The sequence below is a fragment of the Cariama cristata genome, unplaced genomic scaffold, assembly GCF_000690535.1.
Source record: "Cariama cristata isolate BGI_N322 unplaced genomic scaffold, ASM69053v1 scaffold34056, whole genome shotgun sequence".
NCBI classification, from domain to species: domain Eukaryota; kingdom Metazoa; phylum Chordata; class Aves; order Cariamiformes; family Cariamidae; genus Cariama; species Cariama cristata.
Window position 1 is genome coordinate 11,503 of NW_009622159.1, and position 27,812 is coordinate 39,314.

Genomic DNA, 27,812 nt, shown 5'->3' on the forward strand with positions numbered 1-27,812 from the left:
CTCCAGTCCCTTTGTCATCTTTGTGGCCCTTTGCTGGACTCTCTCCAGTATGTCCATATCTCTCTTGTACTGGGGAACGTGGAACTGGACACAGTACTCCTCCAGGTGTGGCCTTACCAGGGCTGAGTAGAAGGGAAGGACCGCCTCCCTCAACCTGACAGCACAGCTCCTAATGCAGCCCAGGATACCATGAAACTAGCGTGTCTTGTGTGGCGTATACAAGTGTCCTTATGCCCTGATTTAAATGTGGATGTGTGCGATTAGGCTCTGAATCAGCTTGAAGTGGTGCTTGATGCTGGTGTTTCTAATTGAAATTCCTCTTGCTCTTTTCTACAGATCAAATCAGATGACAGCACAACCCATTCCAGCTTTGTCTTATGTAAAAGCACGCTATGTTTCATCATCCATAACAGTAATGACAGTAGGAATTGGTAACGAAATTAGAAGTGACCCAGCCAAAGAACTATGGGCTTCTATGTGCATCCTGTTTTAGCCGTAGGATGCTATTCTTAAATCCTACCTAGGTACCTATAATTATACAATCCTGAGCTCAGGTTGACCTGGCAGGTATAGCTATGTAACATCCGTGCTGGATATATAAAACACCATGCCCTGTCAGTGTTGCCGGTTGTTTCTGCTGAGCTTCAAATCTTCTCTTCCATATTTTTCTTCTAAATTGCTCTCTTTTGTAGAACTAGTTCAGTTATAGTTGTTTCTTACTGTCTGTCACATGAGATACAGTACTTGACTGTGAGAGTGACTCCAATCTGTTTTATCTGAGACTGTAAATAGCTAAGAGCCAAAAGGAAAAGCTTCTTATACTGCATCTCATCTGTAACTGCCCACGTTAATTCCTCCTTTCTGTTCTAATGCAAACTTGAGCAGACCAGCTGTATATCACTGATGAAAAAGCTAAGACTAACCCTTTTTTTCCTTTGCATTGAAGCAGATTGGAAGTGCTGCTACAATCAGTGGTCATCAGTCAGCTCATTGTGTGCTCAGGTTTGGGACTGAAAACCTTGCTCTGTCCTCTTTTTTTTTTTTTTTTTTCCTTTGCACTTTCAACATGATGTGTTTTAAAATGGTGGTGGATGTGCAAGTACAGGCTTGAGACTGACCACGTATGTATGCCCTGAGCCCAAACAATTGTCTTCCCCTTCTGTGTAATTCTCTTATTTGTGTTGGAAGCTGTACTGAAGCTAAGCAGTATCTGTTAAGCCAATTAGTCTATCAGAGAAGGGCACTAGAGTTAGAACAGTTGGATTGTGATGAGTTTCTGTTCTGATCTTGCCTCTACTTGTGTTAGTTATTTTTATGGCAACTTGTGCATATCTTAACAAAGTATGGTCTTGAAATTCCTTTAGAGTTGTGAAAAAGGAAAAAGTTGTTATACTATGTTGTTATACTATGGCAAAGATAGTGGAAGACATTCCCCAAGAAAATGTGTATTTCATGAGAAGCAATTGTTGCTGTTCTTAGAGTTCCTGTGTCACTTTTACCTACTGGTAAGATCTAAATAACTTGTAACGTGTAAGATCAGTTTGGTGGTGTAACAACTAGTTGCTTGTATTGGACAGATAACTTTAGTGTGTGTGTGTATATATGTACACACATACACTTTATATAGATTGCTCATCACTGCCCCATTTGTCAGAAACTTACAGGAGAGTACAAGCTGAAAATACATAGATGATTGTGAGAATGTAATTTTATGTTACCATGGTTTGGCAAGGATTTGAAGCAAATGATGATGCTATTAACTCCATGATGTTTTTTTCTTAAAAAGAGGTAACTATATTGTTCATTCTGGAATAATTAGTCTAACATTGTAGGGAAGTGTCTTAAATCACTGAGTGTACCTGTCAATTGAATTCTCTTATTCAGGTGCTCTTACATACTTAGCAATGTTTGAGTTTTAGATTTTTATAAATACTTTAAGCTTCACTACACAATTTCAGTTGCACTGAAGTTCAGTTTTCTTTGGCCTTTTTTGCGTACAATTAGATATGCTTAAATATCTATCATAATGAAAGATATGAGTGTTCAGTTCTATTAGTTTGTTGGTCTCTGAAAATTATGGCTGAATATAAACCATATTTTGCTTATAAGTAGTTTAAGGTGCTAGTAAACTATATTAGGTATGGATGGCATTGTAAACTGTTTCATGATAGTAAATATTTGATTTTTCAAGGTACCTTTTATGTCCTGATACGATACTGCCTTATTTAAAGACACTATTGGTCTCAGTAGGACTTTATACTAAGCCTGCCAAGCAGCTGCCAAGTGCAGATAGCCAACATTTACATTCAGTGTTGTGTGATGGTAGCTGTGACATGATTCCAATTAAAAGCTTGGTCTGCACACTGCAGATGTCTTCTGAATATTAATGTGTGCTACAGACAGAGCAGATGGAATCTCTTTAAAATACAATGCAGTGAATGTAAAATTAAGGCTGGGTTTCTGGTGGAAGCTGAGAGGCAGTCAAAATGATTCTTTTTTTTTTTGTTTTTTTTTATTGCTAAACCACAAGAATATCTGTGTATCATCATCTTTCTTTACATATAGGAGGAAATCAACTCTTCATTATGTATCCAAATAAAAATACAGCATTATGCCTTATTGAAGTTCTCTTAAATGCCAAAGGTACCTAGAAAAATATTAGGCATGCATGCAACATTTGCTGTGCCTTAAAATATGCCTCTGCCTAAAGGATAAATATGAGACAATAGATAATAGTTGAAACGTAGGATGTCCGTGAGTTACTTGAGGAGTTGTTCATTGAGAAAGGCTATGTAAAAGTATATATAGATGTGTGTATTTAATTGAGATTTGAAGATGTGAGGTATATTAGAAAAAGTTCATCCTGGATAGGAAGGGTAGTATAAAACTGGGAAATGAAGCGAGTGACAAAAACATCAGTGGTGCACTGCAGCGTAGTGTGTTGCAAACCCAAAGTTAGCTGTCAGAAAAGAGCAACAATCCAGCTGTGAAAGTGTGTGGATTAATTACTTAAGTATTTACCATGCTTCTGTAGCAGTCCTTGAGATATGGAGTAAAGCCTTCGTAGTAGGAGTATATTAAGAGTCTTGGAAATAGCAGGGTAAGTGTTGTATTGAAACAGAAAGTAGAAGGGTTTCTGTGTGAGTAAGAATTGTAACTTTCATCTTTGCTGCTAGAGTTATCTGCTCAGGTAGAATACAGGTGTATGAGAGGGGAGTGGGTGGTTGTGTACAGGAGAAAGAGGTTATAGGAAAGGCAGTGACAGGAGGTGTGAAATATGTAAATCTAGTACACTGTTTAACTCGCTGGTGTTATTACCATAGCTGTGACAGGCATGTCTCCCTTTTTATACTTAATTTTGCAACACCTTATACCTGAGGCTGTGGAAACACTAAAGCCAGTGCCAGTGATAGCATTTTCCACTTCATCCATATTACTTTAATGAAGATTTTCCCCCAGATCTATGTTTGGATTATGCGTGGCTCCTGTGGTTATATTGTCTGGCTAATACTTCTCTCGAAGTTAGTGACCTAGCTGTAAAGAAGAGGTTCCTGGCTTCAGCAGAGGTACTTATTTAAGTGCTATATGCATACTTTCAGAGAAGTTGGCTCTGTACTATTCCTGAGGATAATACTGATTTGATAAAAGTGGTTTTTAAAATCTAGACCATAGTGAGACTGAGAGCAGAATTGCCCAAGAGGTTTGGGAGAGGACAGCAGTGACCAGGTACTGTTACAGTAAGGAAGAGCTGTGTCTGGACCTAACTCAAGCTGGTTTTGGTGATGTTGTCCCAGACCACAGGTGTGGGTGCCACTTCCCTTGGGGAGGAGGGTAGAAATTGCCTGGTGAATCTGACTTACCTGTCATGAGAGGCCTTTGGCGGGTTGTTGCTCTCATTAAAGTTTTCATAATGATGTTTGTTTCATTCATTCAGTTGTTCAGGATAATAGCGGGACTTTTAATTAGGTTTCTGAAGATGGAAAAGCAAGTCATCTTGGCTGATTTCAGTGGCAGGTCAGAAGGAGTGACTGAGAGTACGCTCTTTGGGGCAGTGACTTACGTACCTTAGGCTTGCACTTAGCAGTGGCTCTGTGCTGTGATAGAATGCAAATTTAGTAATAGTGAAATGTAAAAAAAAATTCTCAGGTTTATGTGGGGTTTGTTTGTTTTAGCTTTATTCACATTGCATTCACCTGTATACAGTTCATTAATCTGTGGAAAGAGATTTATGCAAGAGGTGCAGTTGGAAGTAATGAAAATGGACTAGCTTACTAGACATAGTTAAATGACACTTTCTGTGACTCATTTAGAAATTATCTCCAGGATTTCCAAGTATGTTTGGTGAAACTCAGCTTTCCAAATAAGCCAAAAGAAGTTTAAGTGTTGTGAATTTATAACATAGAGCAATGACTTTGCACCTTATAACCAATCAAAGGATAAAAATCTGGTTAAAAGTCTTTAGGGTTTGATGTTTTAAAAGATACGAAGATGTGACGTTAAGTCTTCTAAGTGTCTTAGAAATTAAAGGCGTAGTAAAAAATCAGTTGAAATACAGAAGTATTGCTTTAAAAGAACTGTACTTGTCAGAGTCAAACGTTGCTTTAAACAGCACTTCTGAAGTTTCTTCCAAAAAGATTTCAGACAAAATTTGTCTTCGTCACATTTCAAAGATCTTAAATATCCTGAAGTATTATTAATCCTCCTGCCTAATATATCTGTCATTTCTGATGGGATGGGAGTCTCGTAAACAAAGAGGTGAAGTGAGAAAGGAGGACTGGTAAGATAGAAGGGAAGAGTCGAGAGACTTGGAAAAGGAAGAGGCTGTCCTTCCTCTGCCACTGCGCCTAGACACGAGGCTGAGTTGTTGCCTGTGTTTTTACTGATTGGGAAATGCCTTGTAGTTCCCTACATAAGGTGCAACTATCTTTTCCTGTATGAAACATTTATTTTGAGGAAACTCGCAGTTGTTTCTCCTTGATGTGCTGTTTCTGTTACTCTGTAGTCTCATACTCATTGTTGACCCTTTCTGGCTTTTTCATTGTCAGAGAACCCTTATGAAGGTCACTTCCAAATATGTTCAAGATATTTACTTTTTATCATCTATGTAATGTTGGGTTTGGAAGTCTAACATCATTCTGGCTCTTAGAACTTTGTGATATTACTGATGTGGCTCCTTTGCTTCCCTATCTCTGAAATGCCTTCCTCTTTAAGCTTGCTCCTAAAGCCCAAGCAAATTTCACTTTTTCACTTACTGTCTGTCTTTGCTGTACCCTGCAGTGTCTTGCTGCTTCTGACAATACTTTGAAGATTTGTCAGTTGCTTCTTAGCTCTCTGAGTTCTTTGCAGCATCCTTCCTTTCCTGTGCAGTATATAATTTTGTCTTTCTAATCCTTGAAAAAATTCCGAAGTCTTTCATTTAAGTCCATGACAATCTCTGTTGTAGTATCAGCATACGGTTATATCTTCAATCATTGTGAAATGTGTCCTTTCAGCTGAGATTGTACCTTAGCACTGGGAATTTGTATAATTTCATGCCTGTAAAGCAAGTGCATGCCTTATTGCTATCTCTTGGATCTTCATAATATAGATTACTCTCATAAAAAATCAACGCCAAAAAAAAAATGTACTGTGTTTGGCTAGATCTCTGAGACATGTCAGCAAGAAATAGGAGAAGGCTGTGTGGGTCATGCCATTGCAGTGTCAGATAATACGGAGTACTGCTTGATAGGTATTCATTCTCCTGGACTTAGGCTTCAGCCAGGCTACATTAACTCCTGAATTCTGAGAGCAGGGTTCATTGCATAACAGGGTCATGGTCCCTTTTTGTGTTGAATTTATAACTGTTGGGAAACATAATCAAAATAGTACCATGCATGACTGTTCAAATTCAGTCATGGAATGAGAATATTGAAATAGTGATACATTTTTCTAAAGTGTCTTTAATTTTAAACCAAACAAAACTCTTAACGTCTTAGTCATGTTGGTGACTAAGAGGTTCACCCAAATTTCTTTCAGAGAGTCAAGTGAAGATTTATCTTTCATGAATATATCACCTGTTTATAGTCTGTCCGTTCCAGACTACAGATTAATTTTTCTATCTTTATAAAACAAAAAAGAGCCAACCCAAAATAGCACAGCAGCTTTAATAACTTTGTAAAACATCTTTTTTTAACTGACATAGATGCCTTGCTTGTTGACTTAACTTTTTCCTTCAGAAGTAGTTATTACATTCTTTCTGTTAGAGGGATTCTAAAAAACTCTGAAACCAAGGTTAAGAGTCTCCTTTAAGATGAGGCTTCCAGGCAGTGTTTTTCCATTTTGTGTCAGTAATTTTAAAAGCCAAATAAAAAAAAATCAATAAAATTGGAGACCGGGATGTGTTACTACTTGTTTTTTATATTTTATTATCTCTTGCTACTGATGAGAGCAATTTTTCAATACTGGGAATGAAAAGGTATCTGTGCCTCTATTACTTCTCCTGCAGCAGAGAGGAAAACAGCGTTTAAATTAATGTAACTTTTTTTACTGTTTTCCAACTTAATAGCTGTAAAATCTCTTACAGAAAAGTAAAGAGTGCGTGTGTGTGTACATAGACAATCCTGGACCACGGTTTCCATTTTTCTGCCCCCCCCCCCTTTTTTTCCCCCTAATGTTCCATGCTCCTCCCTCTGTGTTAGTCCTCTGAAAACTCGCTTCCTCCCTAGTGTTCCCTGAGCTTTTGTCTTCTTCCAAGTATCTGGCATGCTTCACTTGACACCATCGGAATCTCTCCTGCCTGTCTCTAACCTAAAGTTCTGAGTTTCTATCCCCTTCTGGTGAGGGGAACAGAACGGGGGGAAAAAAAAATCAGTACCTGTAAAACTCTTGTCTGTTTCTGTCTGTTTTGCTTTTCTGAAAGAAATGTTGATATGTGGACTCCTAAGTTCCAGAACTGCATCTGAAAAAACTGTAGTAGTTTGTAGCCCCACTCATGCTCCCCACCTTATGAAGCGGAGATGTGGAAGGGGTAAGTGGAATTTGCCACTCTCCAGCAGGGACATACTGAAGGAAATCATGGATACGTAATTATTATATTAGTAATAGGCATAGGGAAGCCTATTATTTTACTTATTTGTTGCATAAGTTCAGATTTGCATTTATTAAAGTATGATTGCATATCTGATGATGAAAGTCTTGTTTCTGCTATAGCATTACTTTTTAATTACTAGAAATCCTAAAGAGTTGATACTTGAATCTTTAAATTCTCTCACAGTTGCGATGGTTCATATTCATGTAAGTCCATTAACATCTTGGTGTGTAGAGAAACAGTTTGACAGCTGTAGTCTAGCACTTCCTTATCGTAACCTGATATAACATTCCATAGAGACAGTCATGCCTCAGATTTATACTCCGCTCTGCTTCTGGTATTTCAGCTTTAATGGTTTATAGTGTCAACTCACGTGTTGTTTGAATAATCTTAATTGACTTGTTAAATAAGAACAGTTTACATTCTGTTTCTCTTTTTGTCTCTGTTCACGTAGGGTGATTTTATGCCGTGATTTGATGGGAAAGTACTCTGGAAATCACTGGTTTCTGCTAATTTGTTTCAGTAAAACTGATATTTTACACCTATACTCTTTGAACTCTGAGTACTATACTATGGAATTTATGCAACCTACAATAAACTTTGCTCCATCTTTCATCAGGAAGCCTTCAAAAAATGTTACACAAGTTCTGTATTAAACTTTTGTGTGCACAATAGCTTAATTTAGTCTGCTGCTATAAATTGTATCCAGTATCAGAAACAATCAGCGTGTGGGGATTTTTTTTACTCCAGTTGTAACTAGGAAGTGTTCGCAGGTCCTAGTAAAAAAGCGAAGTGGTTGTGGAGGAAGAGAAATAAAATTTTCAAGGTATCCAGTACAGACTGGTAACATCTAGTACTCTTAATGTCATGCCCTGGAATGCCAGTTCTTCACTTGTCCCTGAATTTTTTTCCTGTGACCCTGAATTGATCTTTTGAGTTTTATTTATCCTTTCTGTAAGAATTTAATGTTCTTAGTACATCTAAGAAGAGGATAGCAATAGCTGGGAGAAGGTTGTAATTTTTCTGTTCATTTCAAGCTTTAGCATCTTCTGTAACTGTACAATGCTTATGAGTAGTATAGAGAAATAACTTACACTATTGTGGTAGTAGTATAACTTTTAAAAAGCTTACTGGTGTTTTTTACCAATCACTTTTCAGTACACTGACAATAAAGGGACCCCATGCACTGTAGGAAAAACATTCTTTTAGATCTGAAAATGACTTTACTGTTACTTGTTTGGCTTAAATACTTTGATTGTTGGTTTGGTTTTGAAAGCAGGGGTAAAAAAAGGTAATATGTATGTCCTTTTATATACTTTTTCTCTTGTGAGGCTGAGTTTTAACACCTGCCTATAACCATGGTCAGAACTCTTGTAAGTTAAGCATGGTGAGCCAAAATCTATCATCAGATATTTCAAAGAAAATCTCAATGCCAAAGCAAACTGAAGAATATTGGAGAAATTCCTGTTTTGGCATTGGGGGGGCGTGGTGGTGGTGCAGGGGAATCTATATTTGAAGTCAGTGCTTCCCAGCATTATCACATACCAGTCTCTGTTTCTGAAATCTATATCCGTAATTTTTAAGTGAGAAAACCGAATGGAATGGTTCCACTTAACAAGTGGTAGTGTAGCTGCATGGCAGTAGTGCTGTTTGATATAAATGTACATTTGTGAATTTAACTAACAGAATGTACAGTATTTATTTATGCAGGTGATTAAAATAATTTTTATTAAATAAATGGAATGACATACCTTTACTTCGAGGAAGAAAGATTGTGCGGTACTTTATTAGCAAATATGTACATGACTAATTTTTGCAGAGTTAGCTGATTGAAGGTAGTATAAAATGTTTTTTGAAATTGGGAAGGTGAGCACCTTTATAGCATTGTTTCTTTGAGTGTTTATGATATGTATGCGGCATTCAGAGAGAGAGAGATGTGAATGAATATCCACTGGTTTTTGTGATGGTTTTTTTCCCCAGTGCAGGAAAAGGAGAATGGAGTGAGGTTAAGTGATACTGACATAAAGTTGATAACTACTTATTTAATAAGTATTCGATTTAAACTAGAGAACTGACTTGTTCTAGAAATTGCAATTGTAAATAAAATAAAGAATCCTACAACTGGAAACCTGTAATTTTTTCAATCTGAAACAATCTCTGTTAATGTTCCTATCTAGTGCTCAATTCAGTTTGTGCCTCAGGACAGTATGGAAAATATGTGTTCAGCAGACATTTCTGATTTTTTTTCTTGAACAGCGGAGTTGGATCGCTGTCCTGAGTCAGTTCTAGTAAAACTGCGGCATGCTCAACTTGATCTGTCTTTCCACTGCTGGCGTCACTTGCCTTTGCCTGCCAGGGAGGAAATTGGGCTGGTTTGGTCTCTTCTGGTACAATGGTTTAATTCACCTCAGTTTTTGTTGTGTTTACCCAGTTACTGGGTCTTGGCTCCCATGAGCCAAGTAAAAGCAGGGACTGTGCCAGAGATATGAGACATTTTGAACTTGAATATTGCTGCACCTGAGGGTTTTGACATAATGGAGAGTTTGCAGTGCAATCATCTCACAGCGAAATCTTTTAATCTCATTATAATTTCTGCAATTAGCATATAACTGACCTGAGACGTGGCCCATTGGTGTGCCGGAAGGAAACTCTAAATGTAGGTGGAAAAAATAAAAAAAAAAAAGTGTTGTTTCCTGTTCCAAAGCAGCAATTTATTTTTATTGTTGAAGATACCAGGTCTACTGCGTGGTACCAGGTTGGTGTACTGGAGTCCCTGTATTCTTGTTACAGGGTAGGCAGAGGTGTGCTCTAATGGCTGTGCTGGTGTGAGAGGTTACTCTTAGTGTATCCATTGCTATTGCTTTAAATTAGATGTCCTTTAGTGTTCAGTCTAGGAAATAGGCTGGCTTAACTGTAAATATATTATTCCCTTCCACCCCATCAAATTGTTTGGAATCTGTCCACAGACTAATCTATGTGTACGTGGGACCTTCAGGAGCTGTTCACAGCAGTCCTTGATGCCAGGCTTTTCTCCATGTATTTCCAATGACAAAATACAAGGAGACCATAGGAGTGGCTATACTGTCTGTGCAATACCGAAAATAGTCATAAACAAAGAGAGCTTTTCATTGGGAAGCCAGAACAAAAGAAAATGCTAATCTTCTGTAGTAGGAAATGTCAGATTTTCTCTCTTTAGCATAAAAATAGTCATCTTCTGACAACATATAAAAGTGAACCTGAAATTTTATACATGTTAAAACTGTCACTGGTGTAAGAAAAGCAAACTATCATTTTAATCGTAAAAGCTTTGTGGAGGCAGAATAATAGTGCTCTCTTAACTGTCCTTAAAAGGTTATGGTTTTTGCGTGTTTTTAACACTGTGGAAAACTTGATGCTGTTTTGATGACACTGAACCCTGCTTTGGGATAAAATAATCAAGATTCTAAAAGAAGCCGTAGTCTTTGATTTTTTTCCTGTGGTACACAAAGTATGTCAGAGTTTTCTGTAGTACGTTAATTCTGTTCAAAGATGTTAAAATGTTATTCTTACATTTAAGAAATGGGTGTAGTAGTCAAAAGGTGGAGAAGAAAGTCTGCATATGCAAGACAGTGCCTGAAACAAAATCGTGTATTTACTTACTAACGGTGTTGATTAAAAGTATCTGAATCTGTGTATGACACTATTTAAACATTTATTTGAAACTGTTACGACCTAGATGAGGTGCTTTTACTGCAAACTTATCAAATTATATTTTGAATTTAGTATTTCTCTTGTAATAAATCACTTTGTAGCAGGAACTGAACTCACTGATTTTGGCCCTCTTGTCTTTCAGTATCTTGGAACTGGTAGGTATTTGTCTGTGTCCAAACCAAGACAATAAATAGTAGTGAGTTTTCCTGTTTCTTAGGGCCCAAATTTGCTTGCCAAATTTGAGTAGTTACTCAGTTAAACTAGCTCAATAATCTAGAGATAAGGACAAACGTACTGTTGCAGGGCAAATGACCATCTAGAGCAGTATTCTGTCGCCACTGGTGGCACAGGCAGGCCCACATGGAAAAGTGAAGAACAGGGTAAAATGTACGAACATTTTCAGTTCAGGGAGTTGCATGAATTTGTTGTTTATTTAATAAACCAGAATGAATCTCTGTTCCAAATGCCTGTCTCCCCTTAAGGTGATAAAAATTTCTTGCATCCATGGTGTCCTTTGACAAGTGAAGTATATGCTGCCCTTATTTCCCGGAAGGGTTGCTGCTGTCAAAAATTGCTTAAAGGTTTGAAAATGAAGTTTCTTGAATTCTCAGGTTTGTCATTCAGTGATTTTGAACCTCTTCAAGCTTGATGTATGAAACACTGCGTCAGTGTTATTTTTATAAGGATCATGCCATGTAATAGAAGTTTAGGTCTCAATCTAAACTGTAAAATTCAAAATAATCTTGCTTTTAATCTTTAGCTTCTTGCTAAGCTGAGCACTGTCTCCTCACTGATAGATTTGGCTGAAAACTCTATGGAGTTAGCCTGATTATTTTTCCCCCCAACCGCTTCTTTCTTCTGATTTCCTTTGTCATTACAAAAGAATACACAATAATAATTTTGATCTTGTTTTTCTGGTATTATTCTCAGTTATGTGTTTTAATACAGACAGAGGGTGGTTGTAAATGCTCAAAAGAAGCTGAATTCTTGAGTATTTGCTGAGAAAGCATCGTTCTTTGTATTCTCGTCGTGCCGAGATACTCAAAAGTTGCTGAAAAATGATAGGATCGTTAAGATTTTGGTAGCATGTCCTTAATAAATCTGACTCTCTGATGCACGTGCTTTGATGTGGTATAAAGGCTTATCTAATTCTTAAATGTTTAAAGAATGGAATAGAAAGGTCCCTGGTTGTATCAGGAAAAATACAAGTATCAGTTGAGGGGAAGAGGAATGGGAAAGCATGAAGCATTCAGAATAAAATTACTTTGGTTGTTAATGGTGAAGGGGAGCATAGTGTTTTGGTTTTGTTCTGTGTGAAGTTCAGGTTGGTTGGTTTTTTGTGTTGAGACTGAAGCAACTCACAAAGACGGTAACTTGGTTACAGTGAAAGGGAGAAAGAATACTGTTTACTAAAGGTTGGCTTAGTGTTGAAATGTATGTGAATAGTGAAAGTCAGGAAGTTCATCCATAAATTAGAGATAAAGTTTAAATACCTTGTATACCTAACAGCATGAACAAAGAAGCAATGAAACAAGGGATCCTCCATCTCAGAATTTTTCAGTTTAAATGTGTGCCTTTATGGAAGATAGCCTTGGTCGAGAATAGATGACTGGGGTTAGTTCGGGAGCACTGCCTGAACAGTTACGTAGCTTGTGTCCTGTGGGAGTATAAAACAGCTTAGCTAAAAAGTTCCATCGGCTTTTGGTCCGTGTTAAGTAGGTATAGGTAACTTAAAGCGCTTGAATGTTTTGTAAGAATGCGAAGTAAAGTGGGTGGGGACTTGATGGTCGGTTAAGATTAGGTAACCTCTGTAGATGTGTATTTTTTCAGAATTGGCTAAAAAAAAAAAAAAAACAAAACTGCTTACCCTCCATCTTAGCATGTAATAGCCCTCTGGAATGTCAAGTTTTAACTTTGAATAAACACTTATTGGCTGGCAAGTAAGTGGATGAAAGCTTTATATTGAAGCTTTTTTTTTAAAAAAAAGATTTGTATGAGATTTGTGTAGTGGAAAATATATCATGATTATTCAAGATGATTTCTTTGAATTTGTAATAATAAATAGCATTTGTAATTTTGATTTGTTTATTTTGCAGCTCCAGTTGTGAACCGATACAACAGAAGAGTATCAGGTATGATTTCCTTTTAAGAATTTAATGTTTCTGAAAAAGTTTTGAAATGTGTATTTGAAAAAAGGAATTACACTAAAAATTACCTTGCTCTTCATCACTGCCTTTTCTCATACTTCTTGCAGTATTTTTATTTGAAATAATGAGAATTATTTCTTAATTCACTACAGAAACCAATGGGCAATACATCGAGAGTAGTTTAGAAAACAGTTCTGTCAGTGATCACAGACTATTGAAGCAACTTCAGCAGTAGTAATGATTCTGTCCAGAAAAACTTTCCAGAACTTTTATGCAACATAATAATTACGGCAAAGGCTTGCTTTGCAGCAAATTGAGAAAGTGGCAGCTTGTTTCTGCTGGAACACATCTCTTGATCTTCCGTGTTGCCAAGAATTTTATATATGGTTAGAATACAGAAATATGGGGGCTGGAGGGTGTCCCATCTTTGTGTTGCTTTAGCCCCTTGCTTGTGCAACTGATATTTAAAGTTGTTGAATTTGTGGCTGTTCACTTGTTCTGGAGGCACAGTTTATACTTTTTTGTTTGTTTTCTATCTTAACCAATATGAAATGCTTTAATGAGTATCTGTTATTCCCAAGAAATTCTTTTTTTTTTAAGCTGTTTTTGAACAGTGTCATGTGAACAAAATGTTATGTGTAGATGAGAAGGTATTGTATTTTTTCATTTGAGGTACAGTGTGGATTGCTTTGCATGTGTTGCTTTTTTTCGTCAAATATTTAATTGTAACATTTAGTTGGTCTAGAAAGTCGCTATGGTTCTGATTTGAAAAATGTCTCTATAAAAATACCAATATGTTCAGTGTTCTCTCTCTAGTTTTGAGTTCAGGTCTACTCTGTAACTTGTGTATATGATCTCATATGTTCTTTGTTATGATAGTTATGGTGGGGCATTGATGATTATATATATGGTATATAAATATATATGAGATAAATACATGTTTAATTTTATATGCAAAATGTCCTTATACCCATGCAGTTCAGTTGCTTTACTACTAGTTGCTTGGGTATGATTAGTAGTATGACTGTGTATTTATGCCACTACATGAAAGTAATTGTGAGTATAATGAGAACTTCATAACTCTTAAAAATTGACAGTTCTGGTAGTTTTGGTGTATTATTACAGTTTTGTCTTGCCTCAGTTTCTCATGTATCTTGAATGATGGAGTTTGCTCTGACAGTAAATATTGGAAGTCACAGATTGGAGAGTATCTTAATCTGGAGAGTCCCAAGACATTTTCATTTCTCTGCTGATTAAACTAATCCATTCTGGACTGGTAGTTTTGGTGTATTATTACATGAGAAACTGAGGCAAGACAAAACTGTATCTTGAATGATGGAGTTTGATGCTCTGACAGTAAATATTGGAAGTCACAGATTGGAGAGTATCTTAATCTGGAGAGTCCCAAGACATTTTCATTTCTCTGCTGATTAAACTAATCCATTCTGGAACCTACTGATGGAGTAAAATCTTACAAATGAGAAGTGAATACATCTCAGATTTATATTTAAATAAAGGCTGAATTGTTCCCGAAGTTGAAAAGTTGAGCCTTAATTAGAGGGTAGTTGTAATCTTTTAATATCTTCAATACTGAAATGTTATATTGGTGCTCTCATGGTACTGAGCTACTTCCAGTTAAAAAACAGGTTCCTTCATTGAAGTGGTCTAAAGGTTAATGTGAAAAACTAAACAGCAAATGTAAAATTGAATTGCTAATTTACGCAATTAGATTAAGGAGGACTGCTTAGATGATTAATAACACTCCTGCTCCAAAGAGAGCTACAATAATTCAGAATTTACAGTACATGTTAGAATTCTCATGGAGACAATAATTAATAGAATATGTGTATTTTACTACGTCTTAAATACTTCTCACAATTAAAAAAATATTTTTTTCTCTGCTTTCTATTTATACACTGTACAGGTCATGATCAATGTGGGATTTGTTAAAATGCAATGTAGATGCAAACTGCATCCATGCATATACAAGGAGACCTCGTTTTCCTTCTCTTGGCAGGAAAAGTACAGAAACCTATTGGTGTGGGGTGGGGAGTTGTTTGGTTGAGTTGTGTGGCTGCTTTTTTTGGTTGGTTGGTTTTTTCCCACTCCATACCTGCTGTGTCTGTCAAGAAGTTACCCAAATAGGAACAAGTCTGGCAGGGTTCTCATTGATTATTGAACTCAACCCTCCTACTGTCATAGGCAACCACATTTTGTAATCCTTCACATAAAACGAATGACTGATTTGTTGGTTTTGGTGCTCTTTCATTTGATTTCCTTATTAGATGTGTTAGAATGAAAAGTTTCTTAAAACCTGTAATTTTTGAGACTTCTTTTTTCTTTACAAACCAACAAATAACAAACCAACATTGCATTATGGATTACATATCTAAATGTATCTGATTTTAACGAATTAAGTAAAGCAGAACAAACCATGGAGAAGAAGAGCTGACACACATTTTTTTGTAATTGCATTTAGTGTAGTCTTTTCTGGTCTTCTATTCAGAAGAACTTTATGCTAGTCCGTGTTGAACCTTGTCACTCCTGCCGGCTATTGTCATGTTTCCAGTGCAGTGTACATTTGTAAGGGGAGTAAAGAGCAGGGCTAAATTGTTTGCCGGTACCAAGATTTGCATGCATAAAATTGTAGATTTACAATACTCTGGAAGGACAAAATGTGAGAATAATTAAAAAACTAACATTGGACATACTGAAGAAAAGACTTAAAATTCAGACAAGACTTTTTATTTTCTTTTAAGCATTTGGCTGTCTAGGGAATTATGATATTGCTCTCGTTGTTCAGTAGGTCAAGAGTGAAAGTTAGAAAAAATATAATTCTAATTAAAGGAAAAGATAATACAAGTAATTGTCTACGTTATACATACAGTTTAGGACAGGCTAATTATTGTTCCGGTAAATGATTCAACTGGATATATCTTCTTGGAGACTAACAATTGTTTATGACCGTCTCTTACACATAGGAGTTACAGAATTTCTTTTAAATTGCTTTATTAAAGTACTCAATATTAGATTTGGTATATTTATTTCTGGTCAGTTGTGATTAGCTGCCTAAAGATGACAGGATGCTCATGATTCCCTTGGTGCACTAATGCAAATTCAAAGGATACGTAAACCCATAGAAAAAACCTGCTGTAATGATTACTGAATTTTCATTTAGGTGTTTTAGTTATGAAGCATCTAAACCTGAGGCTCTTGACTCTACTGGCAAATATTGCTTTAATAATTGTAAACATTTAGCTGTCATTCTTCAAGACTTACTCGAAATACGAGTCTTCTGACCCATGGCAAGAATTGGTCAGCAAGTTTATCGTTGTGCTTTTTGAAAACTTTTAGCAAATTAGTTTACTTCTAACTTATGCAGTACCTCAGTAGAATACTTCAAGAAATCAGGATTTAAGAAAACTGCTTGACAAATGGTAATCTATTAGAAAGGTCAAGGTGACTTTGTACATTAAAGCATATCGTTTATATTCTTTTTGTCCAAAAGAAGAATGAATTTTATTCCTACATTTCTCAAATCATTGACCAAAAGTGATGATACTGCTTTCATATCCCATAAGTAATAGTAGCACATTCTCACATACTACTACTTCTCTCTCACTCCAGTAGTACTGAGAACACAGAGATTCATTATGCTCACTTATGCTCCCCATTTCTGCAACATTTACTACTTATTCCTCTCCTAGGCTGATGTGTTCCCTGAGGGGGAGGGATAGTGTTGGCTTGCTTGGCATTAAACTCTTCCAAACTGTTCGACAGCTATAAAGGCTCTGCAGGGAATCCCATTTGCTTCTTGACCAGAGAAACACGGCTTTGTGTCCTGGTCGGAGATTCAGCCAGCAAAGCAGGGGTCCATGGGTGGGATAGTGAGAAACTTGCATAGACTGTGCAGGAGGATCATCCTAGAAAAGGGGGACTTATCTAATCGTGTTCATGGAATTATTTATAGAAGTGCAGAGTGGTAAAGTAGTGTTCTCATGAAGAGAAACAGCCTTTTCCAGGAAATACTAGGAGAGAGAAAGAGAAATGAGAGCTTGATGTTCCCCTAGAAATTTATCTAATGAATAGATTACTTGTGCATTGCATGTTTGGCCATGTAACCTGTTGAGGTTTCATGGCGTGCACACAAACCCCAAGCATTGTGCCAGTCATTTCTAGTTTGTATACAAGGTGGTGACTGACTTGATTAAAATAATACTCTGTTTGCAAAATCATAATCTATCCCTATGTAGAAACTAAAAAGAAAAAAAAAATCCCAAACTCCAAGCCACTAATTTTAAAATCTCCTAGCTATAGGGTGCCATAAACTGTGGTGCCATGGGCAATTTCAGTGCTAATTACCCGGTAGAACAGTCTTCTTGCTGCTGCTTTAAGTGAATTAGCAATGTCTGAGCCTACTGCTAGTGTGAGTAACTCATGTTACACAGCTTGCTGACTGACTCAGTCTGCCCAGGCTTGGTTTGGATGACCTGAAAACCATACTGATTCCTTCTTCCCAAGAGTTGGACTGTGTTGAAATTCATACTTGCTTGATTACATTTCTTGATCTTCCTCCAAGTATAGGGGCTCCTGACAAACTTTGTTTTGTTAGTCACTTCCTTTCCTGTAGTGAAAGAGACTGCGGAGAATACCAGTGAATATCTCAGCCCTTGGTTAGTGACTACAGGGTGCGGGGAGGTGGGAGAAATCAGTGATACCTCCTTTCTGAAAGCTATTTCAAAACTAGAGGGAAGAGAGCATTGATATTTGTCCCACTATAACAACTGATACGTAACAGTGAGGAGAATTTTGCTCCTGGCAGCATTTGAATGAAAGTTAATTGTGGTTTTGGAATGAAGAGTGTTACGCCTACTACAGTCTCGCTTGGGCATAGTTTCTCCTCTTTTAGTTTTAGCATGTTTCAGAAAAGTAAAGTTTTTATGCTAGATTTCTGTATTGCCATTTCTAGATACCTTTGATTCATTCTACAGAACACCCACTCTCCAGCAGACTTGCTGGCTTCTTCATGGGATAGAAAAAAAGCTGACAAAATATGACACCGATACCATACACATGTGACAGAAGGTTTTCATCTGTTTTCTCCAATTATTTCTGTTTATCTGAGTGACCTGGTATAATTTATCTCTCCTGCATATGCCTGTGCTCCCTCCTCAATCTTTTGGCCTCTGTGAGATAGGAATGAGGGTACAGTTTTCATATTCAACAACTATATGAGCAGAATAATTGAATTATATAATCTAGGAAAGCAATATATGATAGTTATTTCCGTAATATTTTTGTACCAGCGAAGTAACATGACTGTCAGGATCTGTGACTTGTTTTCATGTCAGTATAAAAAGTAATCAAATGAACAAGACTTGCTTCAGTTAGGCCATTTGGTAGGGCAACTTTCAGCAGAGACTCTGTGAAGTGAGAAGGATCAAACATGCTGTCCCTGGAATCAGGTACTAGGCCCTCTCCTAAGATATGATTGCTGAAGAAATGTTTGCATATGTAGAGGATAATTTTGTTTGAATGTTACTGAATCCTGTTTTCCTGTCTATAGCAAACATCAACATTGCTGGAGACACTGACATTTAACATTGTCAGTGTCCCCAGCAAATGTTGGGTTTGGAATCAGTATTTTTGATGTTTCTCTTCTCTTTTCTCTAGCAATCTGATATGGTATGGTTTGCTTTGTGGTTTCTTTTTTTTTCATCTTCATGTAACATTTTATCATGGTATTTTTAGAGGGTGTAGGTATGGAATTTTATATTTGAATAATGTATAAATCAATGTTCCCTGACCATTTCTGGCTTTTTCTTTTCTCATAAGATAAACTACCATAAGAGGCCTGTATGACCACTGGTTCTTCTCCATTTTGACAATGGGGCACTCTTTACTTTGATCTCTTCATTCTGCTGGCTTCTACCAAAGATGAGCAATCATCTCATAAAGTAGATATGTTGTTAAAGTCTGATATCTCTCTGGGCTTTCTAGTGAGATGCAGCATTTTCTTCACACCCTGGCAAGTTGAGATGTCAGGATGTGATAATATTACACATCGTAAAATCTTTTTAGTAGCTCTTAGCCTTTTAAAATGACAGCATTAAAAAACATCATTTTCTAAGAAAGCTTTTCTATTAATTATTGCCATGCAGCATGTTAGTATTTGGTAAGGAATACTGTTTCAGGATCATGTGAATTTAGGACATCTAAATAGTAGCTAATGAAGCAAGAGGCAGCACTTCTTTTGGGAGGTTGTTTTGAGTATTTTCTCTTGCAGGATACTATCTGCTACTTCAGTGATAAAATTTCACCACTTCAAATCATCAAGGGAGGAAGACTGAGTGACTAACTTTCTCTGGGTGATTCTCTTTGCTTTCTGCTTACCAGAGTATCTGATTATCAGAGAGCGACTTGAAAATCATGATCTGGTTTCTTCTCTTGCAGCTATTTCATGAATTTCTATATTGATTATTCACCATCTTACAAAACTGATGGCATAATAACTTCTGCTGAAAGGTTTTAAGGCAGATGATAAATTGTGAGAGATTTTTACTTCAAAAATTCACATTTTTACAAATGGCACAAATGACTTTCCTATTTCAACAACCTGATGCTTCTAGCATTTTTTGCTAGCCCTAATGATTGCAAAACTGATACCATAACTAGACTGAAAATAATTCATTTTGAAAAATGTTGATATGAGCAAAAGCCAAGTGTGTGGGATGACAGATGAAAGTGGTGATAAATTGTGTGGGTGCTCTCCTGTAAGAAAGTGCCTGAATCATTATTCATTAAACAACAAAAAAAAAAGCTTGTTTTCTCTGTTTGCAGTGTTGGGACTTATTTAAAAATTCTTGGCATGTAATTGGCATTCAGTGAATAATGAAAAGCTTATTTTTGGTAATTAACAGTCGTGACTTCACAATTGCTTGGATTGCAGGCTATTGTGAATAATTGTGCTTGTAATTGCTAGAGTTTTTTATGACATAAAAAGAAATGCAACATTCAATGAGCATCCGTATTTAAACCTTAAGTCAGTGCAGTACCTGGTCAGATGAAATCTGATACAATCTACTCTGCAAATAAAGTGAATATATGTGCCACAGTGGAGTATGATTCATTCAGTTTTCCTCTTTTTTTATTTATTCTTTCTAAATAGTTGTTCATGCTTGTAGTGTTACATAATGATTAAAAGTTGTTCATCTGGAGTCAAATATTTTAACTCAAATTAGTCCTGCTTATTAATTGGGAGAACAAGATATAGCTATGCACATTTATTAAGCAATTAATGCAGTATGAACCAGTTTTCCAAAAGTATTCAGGTAGCAAAAGGTGCAGGTGATTAACTTTCATTAATTCTTTCACATTAAAGATCTTTAAAAAGCCTACGTAAATGCTAATCCATATCTTTAGATACATAAATATTTTTGAAAATATCAGCATTCAACTGATTTTTTAATAAAATTTTATTCTCTCACTTTTTGATGGGTTGGAATTTAATTTTCTTTTTTTGAGGGGAAACGGAAAAGAGGATAATTGCCTTTTTTTGTTGTTGTTGTTTTTCATTTTGTTTTGAACCCAAACTGGTTTTTAAGATGTGAATTAAAGCCCAAATGAAAATATTTCCACATGGTTTGTTGTGCACAACAAACCGAAAGCAAACACACTGGAGGAAATCTCAAAATGCATGTCGTGATACAGGCTAAAAAGGTAGTTTTATACTTAGTGCAAAGCATGGTGCTGTGGTGTATACATGTGGAGTGACTTTAAGAGTTAGATGTGCTTTGTGTTCTTCTTGTGAATAACTAAGGCAGCACTTTATCTCTTTTCTAATATAAATTTTTAGACAAAGTCATGGATGTTATACTGATTCATATACTCATGGCAAGTTTAGGTTGCTGTAACTTCAGATTAAATGTGAAATGGATTGAACAGTCCATGTAGAACAGAAAAATCTAAACATACCCAACTTAAATATGAAAGGATATCCCATGTATTTTCAGAAACTTCACTCAGTCATTTTTAACACCAGAACACCTTGATGAGACTTTAGTCAGCACACAGCAAAAACTGGCTAAGGGGAATATAATGACTTTAAACCAATCTCAGGAATTGCTGTGAGCACTTCTACAGTGCTCTCATTTAAAGAGAGACTTAAATCAAGGCTTGACTTTGGGAGATGGCCTATGCATGGGTACTTGGCTGCCTGAAGCACGCACCTGATTCAGATTAGCATGTCTGAATGTATGTTTTTCCTATGTCTCCAAAATTTGGGATACGAAGGAGTGTAATCTTCTTAAACTCACTAATCTTCTGTAACGGAAAAACACAGAACTAAGTGGTTATAAATAAAGCACACAGGTTCTAACTGATGAAGTTCTGCCTAATATTAGTCTTTCGCCAGACTACTTCAACTGTGTATTTTCTGTAAATGAAATCTATTTGTTCAGTGAGCCGCTGAAGTTGAGAGTTGACTCATCCCGAAGATGAGTTGAATAAAGTCAAATAGTTATGCCTTCCCCATTACCAGCAGTCACCAGGCCATCTGAGTTGCTCAGTAGCTGCACAGAAATGGGGGTAGCTGCTGAGTTTTTCTTCAAGGGAATAGAAAATAGGTTTCTGCATTCCCTGCTTTGCCTGTCAGGTCAGGAAGCAGTCGTTTCAAAGCACAGAGACCTGGGGGCTTCCACGTCCTTGCTCTGCACACAATCCTTTTGTGTCAAAGCCACGCCAGTTTTATATTGTTCCCTGTCACTACAGGTAAATAGGCATTACTTGTCCTATTAGGGGTAATGTGATTCTTTTTTTTTTTTTAATGTATTTGGACATTCTTTAGAAATCCTTAAAAATCGTATCTAAGTTTCTGAACCGTTAATTTCAGAAATGCCTTCTAACACTTTGTCAACTTTCAGTTCTCTGTCACGATAGATGTCAGAAAGATGTGGGTAATTTTCATTGCTAAATATCTGCTCTAACACACAGATGCTTCAGTGCACTTTTCCCAAGATGCTGGTGGTTTTTTTTTTCAATATTATGTGCCTTATTGCAGGTTTAGCAATTCACATACTAGAATTGCAAGTATAAAAAAATTCCTTGATCTGGAGACTGAAAGAGAATTTCTTGTTTCTAGACTGGAAAAACAATTTTTCTGGTTTTTTCCTCAGCTAGATTCTCTCTTCTATCTACTATTTGCAACTAAAAGCCTGTAAGATACATGCCTGTTTTTTTTTGAAAGGTGTATATTTGAGCCATTTCTTGGAACTTGGGTTTTTTGATGTAAAGTGAATGTAAAATGAACATTCTCCATGCTGTTTTTAACTGAGATAAAGTATCACTGTGTTTATCAGGCGTGTAAACATTATCGGTGCTTGATTTCTGGTTTTATCTGCCTTGCTTACGAAACCATTTAGAAATGTGGTAAGATTTATGTGATGGGCTGAAACAGAAGATCATTAAAGCAGAAGGCTTACTTCTACAATTGTGAATCTGGGTGCTCTGAAATAGTAGTAGCATCATGTTTTCCAAGAGACCTTTTTTATGGATGACTATCTCATCGGTAAGGCTCTCTTAGAAGGCTTGAACAAGGTCAGCAGCGTGTTTATCCATTTCAGTCTTCTGATTTCTTAACTTGTAAGAATAAAACTTGCTTCATTTGAATTTTTCAGGCTGCACCGCATGGAATAATAATGTCTAACTCTAAAATACCCTGCTGCCATTTTAAGATTTTTGTTCAAATGTAGTAAAGGGAGTTGGAAACAGAAGTAGCAAATTCTAAATTACTGTTTAAGATTTAAGGGGCAATATTTTGGGTTTGGTTGTTACCGTGTCAGAGCTGTGAACTCCTTTGATCTGCCACATGAGAAGCTTTCTTATTTTTAATTAGTCCTCTACCATGATGGAAAGCTTTTTGTTGTTTTTGTTTTTCAAGCAGACTCACCTCTTACTGCAAGGTCCAGAGCACGCTAGTGTCTGATGGGATACTTGGCTCTACTGTTTGAATAGAGACATGGAAGCCAAAAATGCAGGAGCTCTAGTTGTGGCTTAGTTTGCAGATCATTTCTGTGAAATCAGGTAATCTTGTCCCTTGGCTTCTCCAGCTGCACAGGAGAGAGACTACTTGCAGAGTGCTGTGTTTTATCTACAGAGTGCTTTCACAATAAGACCTCTGTACATTGTAGGATTTCAAATTATCAAAAATTACAGTCTAGGAATTATGTAGAATTATTGGAGTGCGTGCACAAATGTGTATTTAGATGATCTAGAAGCATTTTATTCAGTTATTTTTGCCAGTGTTTTATTCTGTGAAACAAAGTAACCGTATGACTTTATTATTATTGTCCAGCACCTGACTTCTGTGAGGTGGGAGGGTATGAGCCTTTAACCACTTGTGAGCACCTAAAGCGGAAGGGTACGCTAAAGCTCTTTGCGTAACTCATACATAAAAGCATTAAGTAAAAGTTGTGCCTCTATATAATTAAACAGGCAACTACATAAAGCAAATACAATGGTAAACAGCTGTTGGTTTCATTAAAAAAAAAAAAAGAAAAAGCTAAATGTCATGTTCATCTTGTTGTACTAAAGAGGTAGGAGAAGAACCAAAGAGAATTCTATCCCTAGTCATGCATTGGCACAAGTTTTTTGTTTTAATTGCTCCTGAGTAGGAGGAAGATTTAAATCAAGATATATAGGCTGAGGATTGTCTTCTGAAGTTTCCTTGCAGTTCAGTAGGGTGCCTTCCCGTCCCCAATTTGCCTCTTTCTTTGACAGGAAATGTCTTTCCGTAATAGATCCCAGGAGCAGGTTCTGTATGTTGCAGAAGGAGTTAAGCAAAACAGAACAAAAACCAAACCCTGAACAAAGCCTACCTGAAAATAATAATTAAGTAGGAATGCATTGTATCATAAGTTAAAAGTGCTTTATGTTTGTCTTTAAAACGTAGTTGAAGCAGTATTGTCTACAAGTAATGCTTTCAATGCATGTACCTAAAGATATCCATCTAAAGGAGACTGATTATTTACTTTCCGTTTATTATTCTAGGTCTTTCATCATGAAAGTTCTTATTTGCCTCTAGGGAAATACAATTTTAAATACTTTGCCAAATCTTCCTGTAGCGGGAAAAAAAAAAATTAATTTGTGGCTGTATCATTTTAATGGCCGTTCCGCTGTAGTGCATTGTCTAAATTGTTTTACTCTATATCTGATGATAAAGCCTTCTAAATAAACACTTAAAACCAGATTTTTATTAATCTGTATGAATTTAGTAAAAATATTTGAAAAATGTGTTCAGAATATATAAAACAAATGTACATATGGAAATAGTTGTCAACCGATTGTCATCTTTTTAAAGGGCTTAGTATATTGCCTGTACTTATGCATCTTGGGAGAAAAGACGTCTGTGCACGTAGAGTTGGATTTCCTGCAAAGAAAAAAACCCCACATTATCATAAAAGGTGGCACTTACCGATTATGCGGTATGTTCTGAACTCATGACTGAAATGTAGTATGAAGTAGGAGTGTGTGACACTGGCATTACAGTTTTATCACAAGCCATTGTCACTGGAACTGTTGCATTTCTGTCTTGATGGAAAGAAAACAAGCTGGAGAAGTCTGAATTACAGAATACTGCTGGGAAGTACATAGTCATACTGAGCAAAGGGTTATCAAAGGTTTCTAAAAGCAAGGCTAGCAAGCACTGTAATACATCATCCAGTTCTCTTCAGCACCCCTACCTCCCTGGGCAAAAACATCTATCCAGTGTTGTGCCTTGGGGTAGCTGTGAACTAGAACCGGTCCTTTCAAGCTCTGCCTGTGAGCTGGGTTTTACTATTCTATTAGAGTAGTGGGCCTTGAGAAATAGCAATAACGTCCACATCAGAGATGAGCGTTTTCAACTTGAATTAGGGGTATAAGCAAAGCTTTGGGTAAGCCAGGTGAACGTCTGCACTTGCTGCTGTGTGTGTACGATAATACTACGGAGAGGCAATGCTGGCTTTTTGCAGAGCTAGGTGAAACAGTGTAGGATTTTGAGGCCTGACAGGTTTATCCGTGTCTCATAGGGTTCTTTGTGTGGCAAAACGATCTGCGCAGCTTTCTAACCCAAGCAGGCTTTGGGACCATGTGTGGAGCTGTGCCTGAAACTGTAATCCTTGCTGGACTGAGCTGGTTTGGCACAGCCATGCTGACTGACTTTGTATCGTCGCAGTTAATCCGTAACGCAGAATAACTCTGCCTGGGAAGAACTGAGTTAATTTTATTTTAATTTCCTTTTAACTTTGAATGAAACTTGAAGCTATTTCCAGAACTGAAAATCCATTTTTTTTTTTGCCACCTAAATTCATTTTTCTAAATATTTCTCGACTGAAAAATCTTAGGCTGGATTTGACATATATGGCCATGCAAGTGGTTGTGTGTTTGAATATTCTGCGTTGATATTTGACACAGATTTGAGGGGGCATTGTTTGCTGAAATCCAGTCATTGTAAGTCGTGTCTCAGTTATGCATCTTTGAGAATTAAGAATGAAGTCAGGAGACGGTACTGCTGTGGACACTCCTGCATCTGGGGATTTTCATGCGGCATAGAAAATAAAAGAGAAGGACCAGTCTTTTAAGACTTGAGATCTGAGTTTTTGGCTGGCACAATGACACTCTTTTTAACTAAAAATTTACACTTGATTTCAGTAAGTTCTCATTAGTGAACTTAAAGCTGAAACAGCTGATTTTCCTACAGATGGCCTGGTTTTCAGATTTCAGTGTTGCTTTCATTCTAACTGTCATAAATGTGAAAATTGTTCAGGTACTGCAAATGCATGCAGGTTCTGTTTCCCACTTGCTGGATCGAGGTATGAATCTGTCGTCTGCTTTGACATGGTGAGATCTTTTGCTCGGGAAACAAAGTGCAATTTCTAAACCAAAAAGTTCTGAGCTATCCGGCAACAGAAGTGAGAGGAAACTTGAAGTTGTTTCCCAAGTGCAGAAAATCACGTTGAGCTGTGCCAGCAAAGACCTCTTATAAGCTCTGTTTAAGCTTGCTAAGTTCATCTTGACTATATCGTTTTGGAAGTGCCTGCTTTAGGAACTCAGCTCTCAAAGAGGGAATGACAAGCCACTGGAAGTGGTCACCTTTCCAGCTGGCATAGTGCTCCCAGAAGAGGCTATGAATCTGTCCCTTCAGAGACAGACTTAGAAAATGTTTGAAGCTTTGGTAAACTCAAATGCAAAGATTGTCACCTTAAACATAGTGCAAGATTCCTGATCTGAATAAATAACTGGAAAAGTTAGTCTGCATGTACTACTCTGCGTGGATTTTCATTAATGAGTCTCATAGGATCAACCGGAGGTAATGCATCCTTGTAAGTAAAGACGAGTGAATAGGATTTCACTCCAGAGTGCAGGAAGTGCTGCCCAAAATTGCAAAGACTATGACAGTGTGTATCTTCGATAACAACAGAAATATTAACGATGCCTTTACCTTACATAAAAAGTAGAATTTTCATTTCTTCTTCTTGTGTGTGTCTGAAGATGTTCAGGCCTGAGCCTCTTGGCTACTATTTTGAAAAAAAACTAAGTGATCTCTCGACTACTGGGATGGTAGGCATTTCTCGCAAAGGCTCTATTTGCTTATGGGAGCTAAATGCTGAACTATTAAGCAGATTTGCATAGAGTGCAAGGACTTTGATCTTGACAGAACACATATTTTGCAGAACAATATTATCTTGGGAACAATTAAAACTTGCATAAACAAAGATGGTGTTTGTACTGGCAAACTTTTCTTGCTACTTCTCCTTCTTTCCCCACTCCTTGCTTCCCCCTCACCCATCCACTGCTTATGTCACTGCTGCAGCTAGAAAGATCGTTGTTGCTCTCAGATGCTGTCACCTGCATAACAAAGCAGCGATCGAGTTCTGTCATTTCTGAGCCTTCAGAAGTGTTAACAGATGTGCCTGTTCTTGAAAGCCAAAGAAGGTGCCATGTGAGGAGAAAGCTAAACTAGCTGTAGAAGCTGCAGAAGCTAAGAGAAACTAAATGTAGATGGTAGGGTAAAAACCTGAACTTCTTTTTATCTTAAAGCTTCTTAGAATTGTTTTTTATATTCCAAAGCTATTTGAACTATGTGGGTAGATTTGGAAGGAAGCTTGGTCTGCATGATATATGCTGATATAGCTGTAGTATTGGAAATACGTAATCGCAGTGTGTGTCACACTTGTACATAAATTTCACCGATACATTCATGCCTAGTGTTTGCTCAAGGGCAGAGTCGTGCTGGAAATCTCACATAGGAGAGGTGTTATTTCAGAAGTCACTTCAAATTATATCAAGATATTGGTGAGCTTTAGGTTGCACATTAAGAAAAACTTTTTCCCCGGGAGGGTGGTGGAGCAGGTTAGCCAGAGAGATGTGCAGTCTTCGCCCAGGGAGGTTTCCAGGTCAGCCCCAATCTGGCATTGCAAGTAGCTCCCCTTTAAGGGGTAGGTTGGACTGGATCACCTTCAGAGAGAGATCTTTTCCAGCTGCTGTTTCAGTAAGTGTGAAAAGATGCTACCAGCTCATTTCTTCAGGATAATCTTGTGAGAATAAACTTGTTTTGCGGTACCTGTTTTATTGGTACACTGAAATATTTAATATGTGAATTCAGTCATGTATAAAATAGTGGGGCAAGTATGTTTTTGCTCTGTCAGGATGAAAGATCAAATGGTTTTTCATTGGGACTGGCTGTACTGTAAGTTGCAAATGACTAACCTTCAGGAGTCCTGAAACTAACTTCCATAGATTTCTGACAGGGGTTGGCAGAGTTTTAGGGTAGTTACGGGGGTTCTTTTCAGTCAGAAGAATAAAGAAGCAACACTGAGCACAGATAAAATGAAACGTTTTGAAGGTAAGACTGACACACAGATCTTGACAGG

General features: G+C 37.0%; 1 protein-coding gene across 1 annotated transcript in view; it reads left to right on the forward strand.

Moving 5' to 3' along the window:
• Window positions 1-12,852: 12,852 nt before the first annotated feature.
• Window positions 12,853-27,812, forward strand: part of PRKAR2A (protein kinase, cAMP-dependent, regulatory, type II, alpha) — a gene marked incomplete at its 5' end in the record, with an annotated part of 38,598 nt that continues 23,638 nt past the window's right edge. The window contains one exon of the mRNA XM_009702244.1: window positions 12,853-12,888. Within this exon, the coding sequence (XP_009700546.1) occupies window positions 12,853-12,888 (36 nt within the window). The remainder of the gene's footprint in view (window positions 12,889-27,812) is intronic.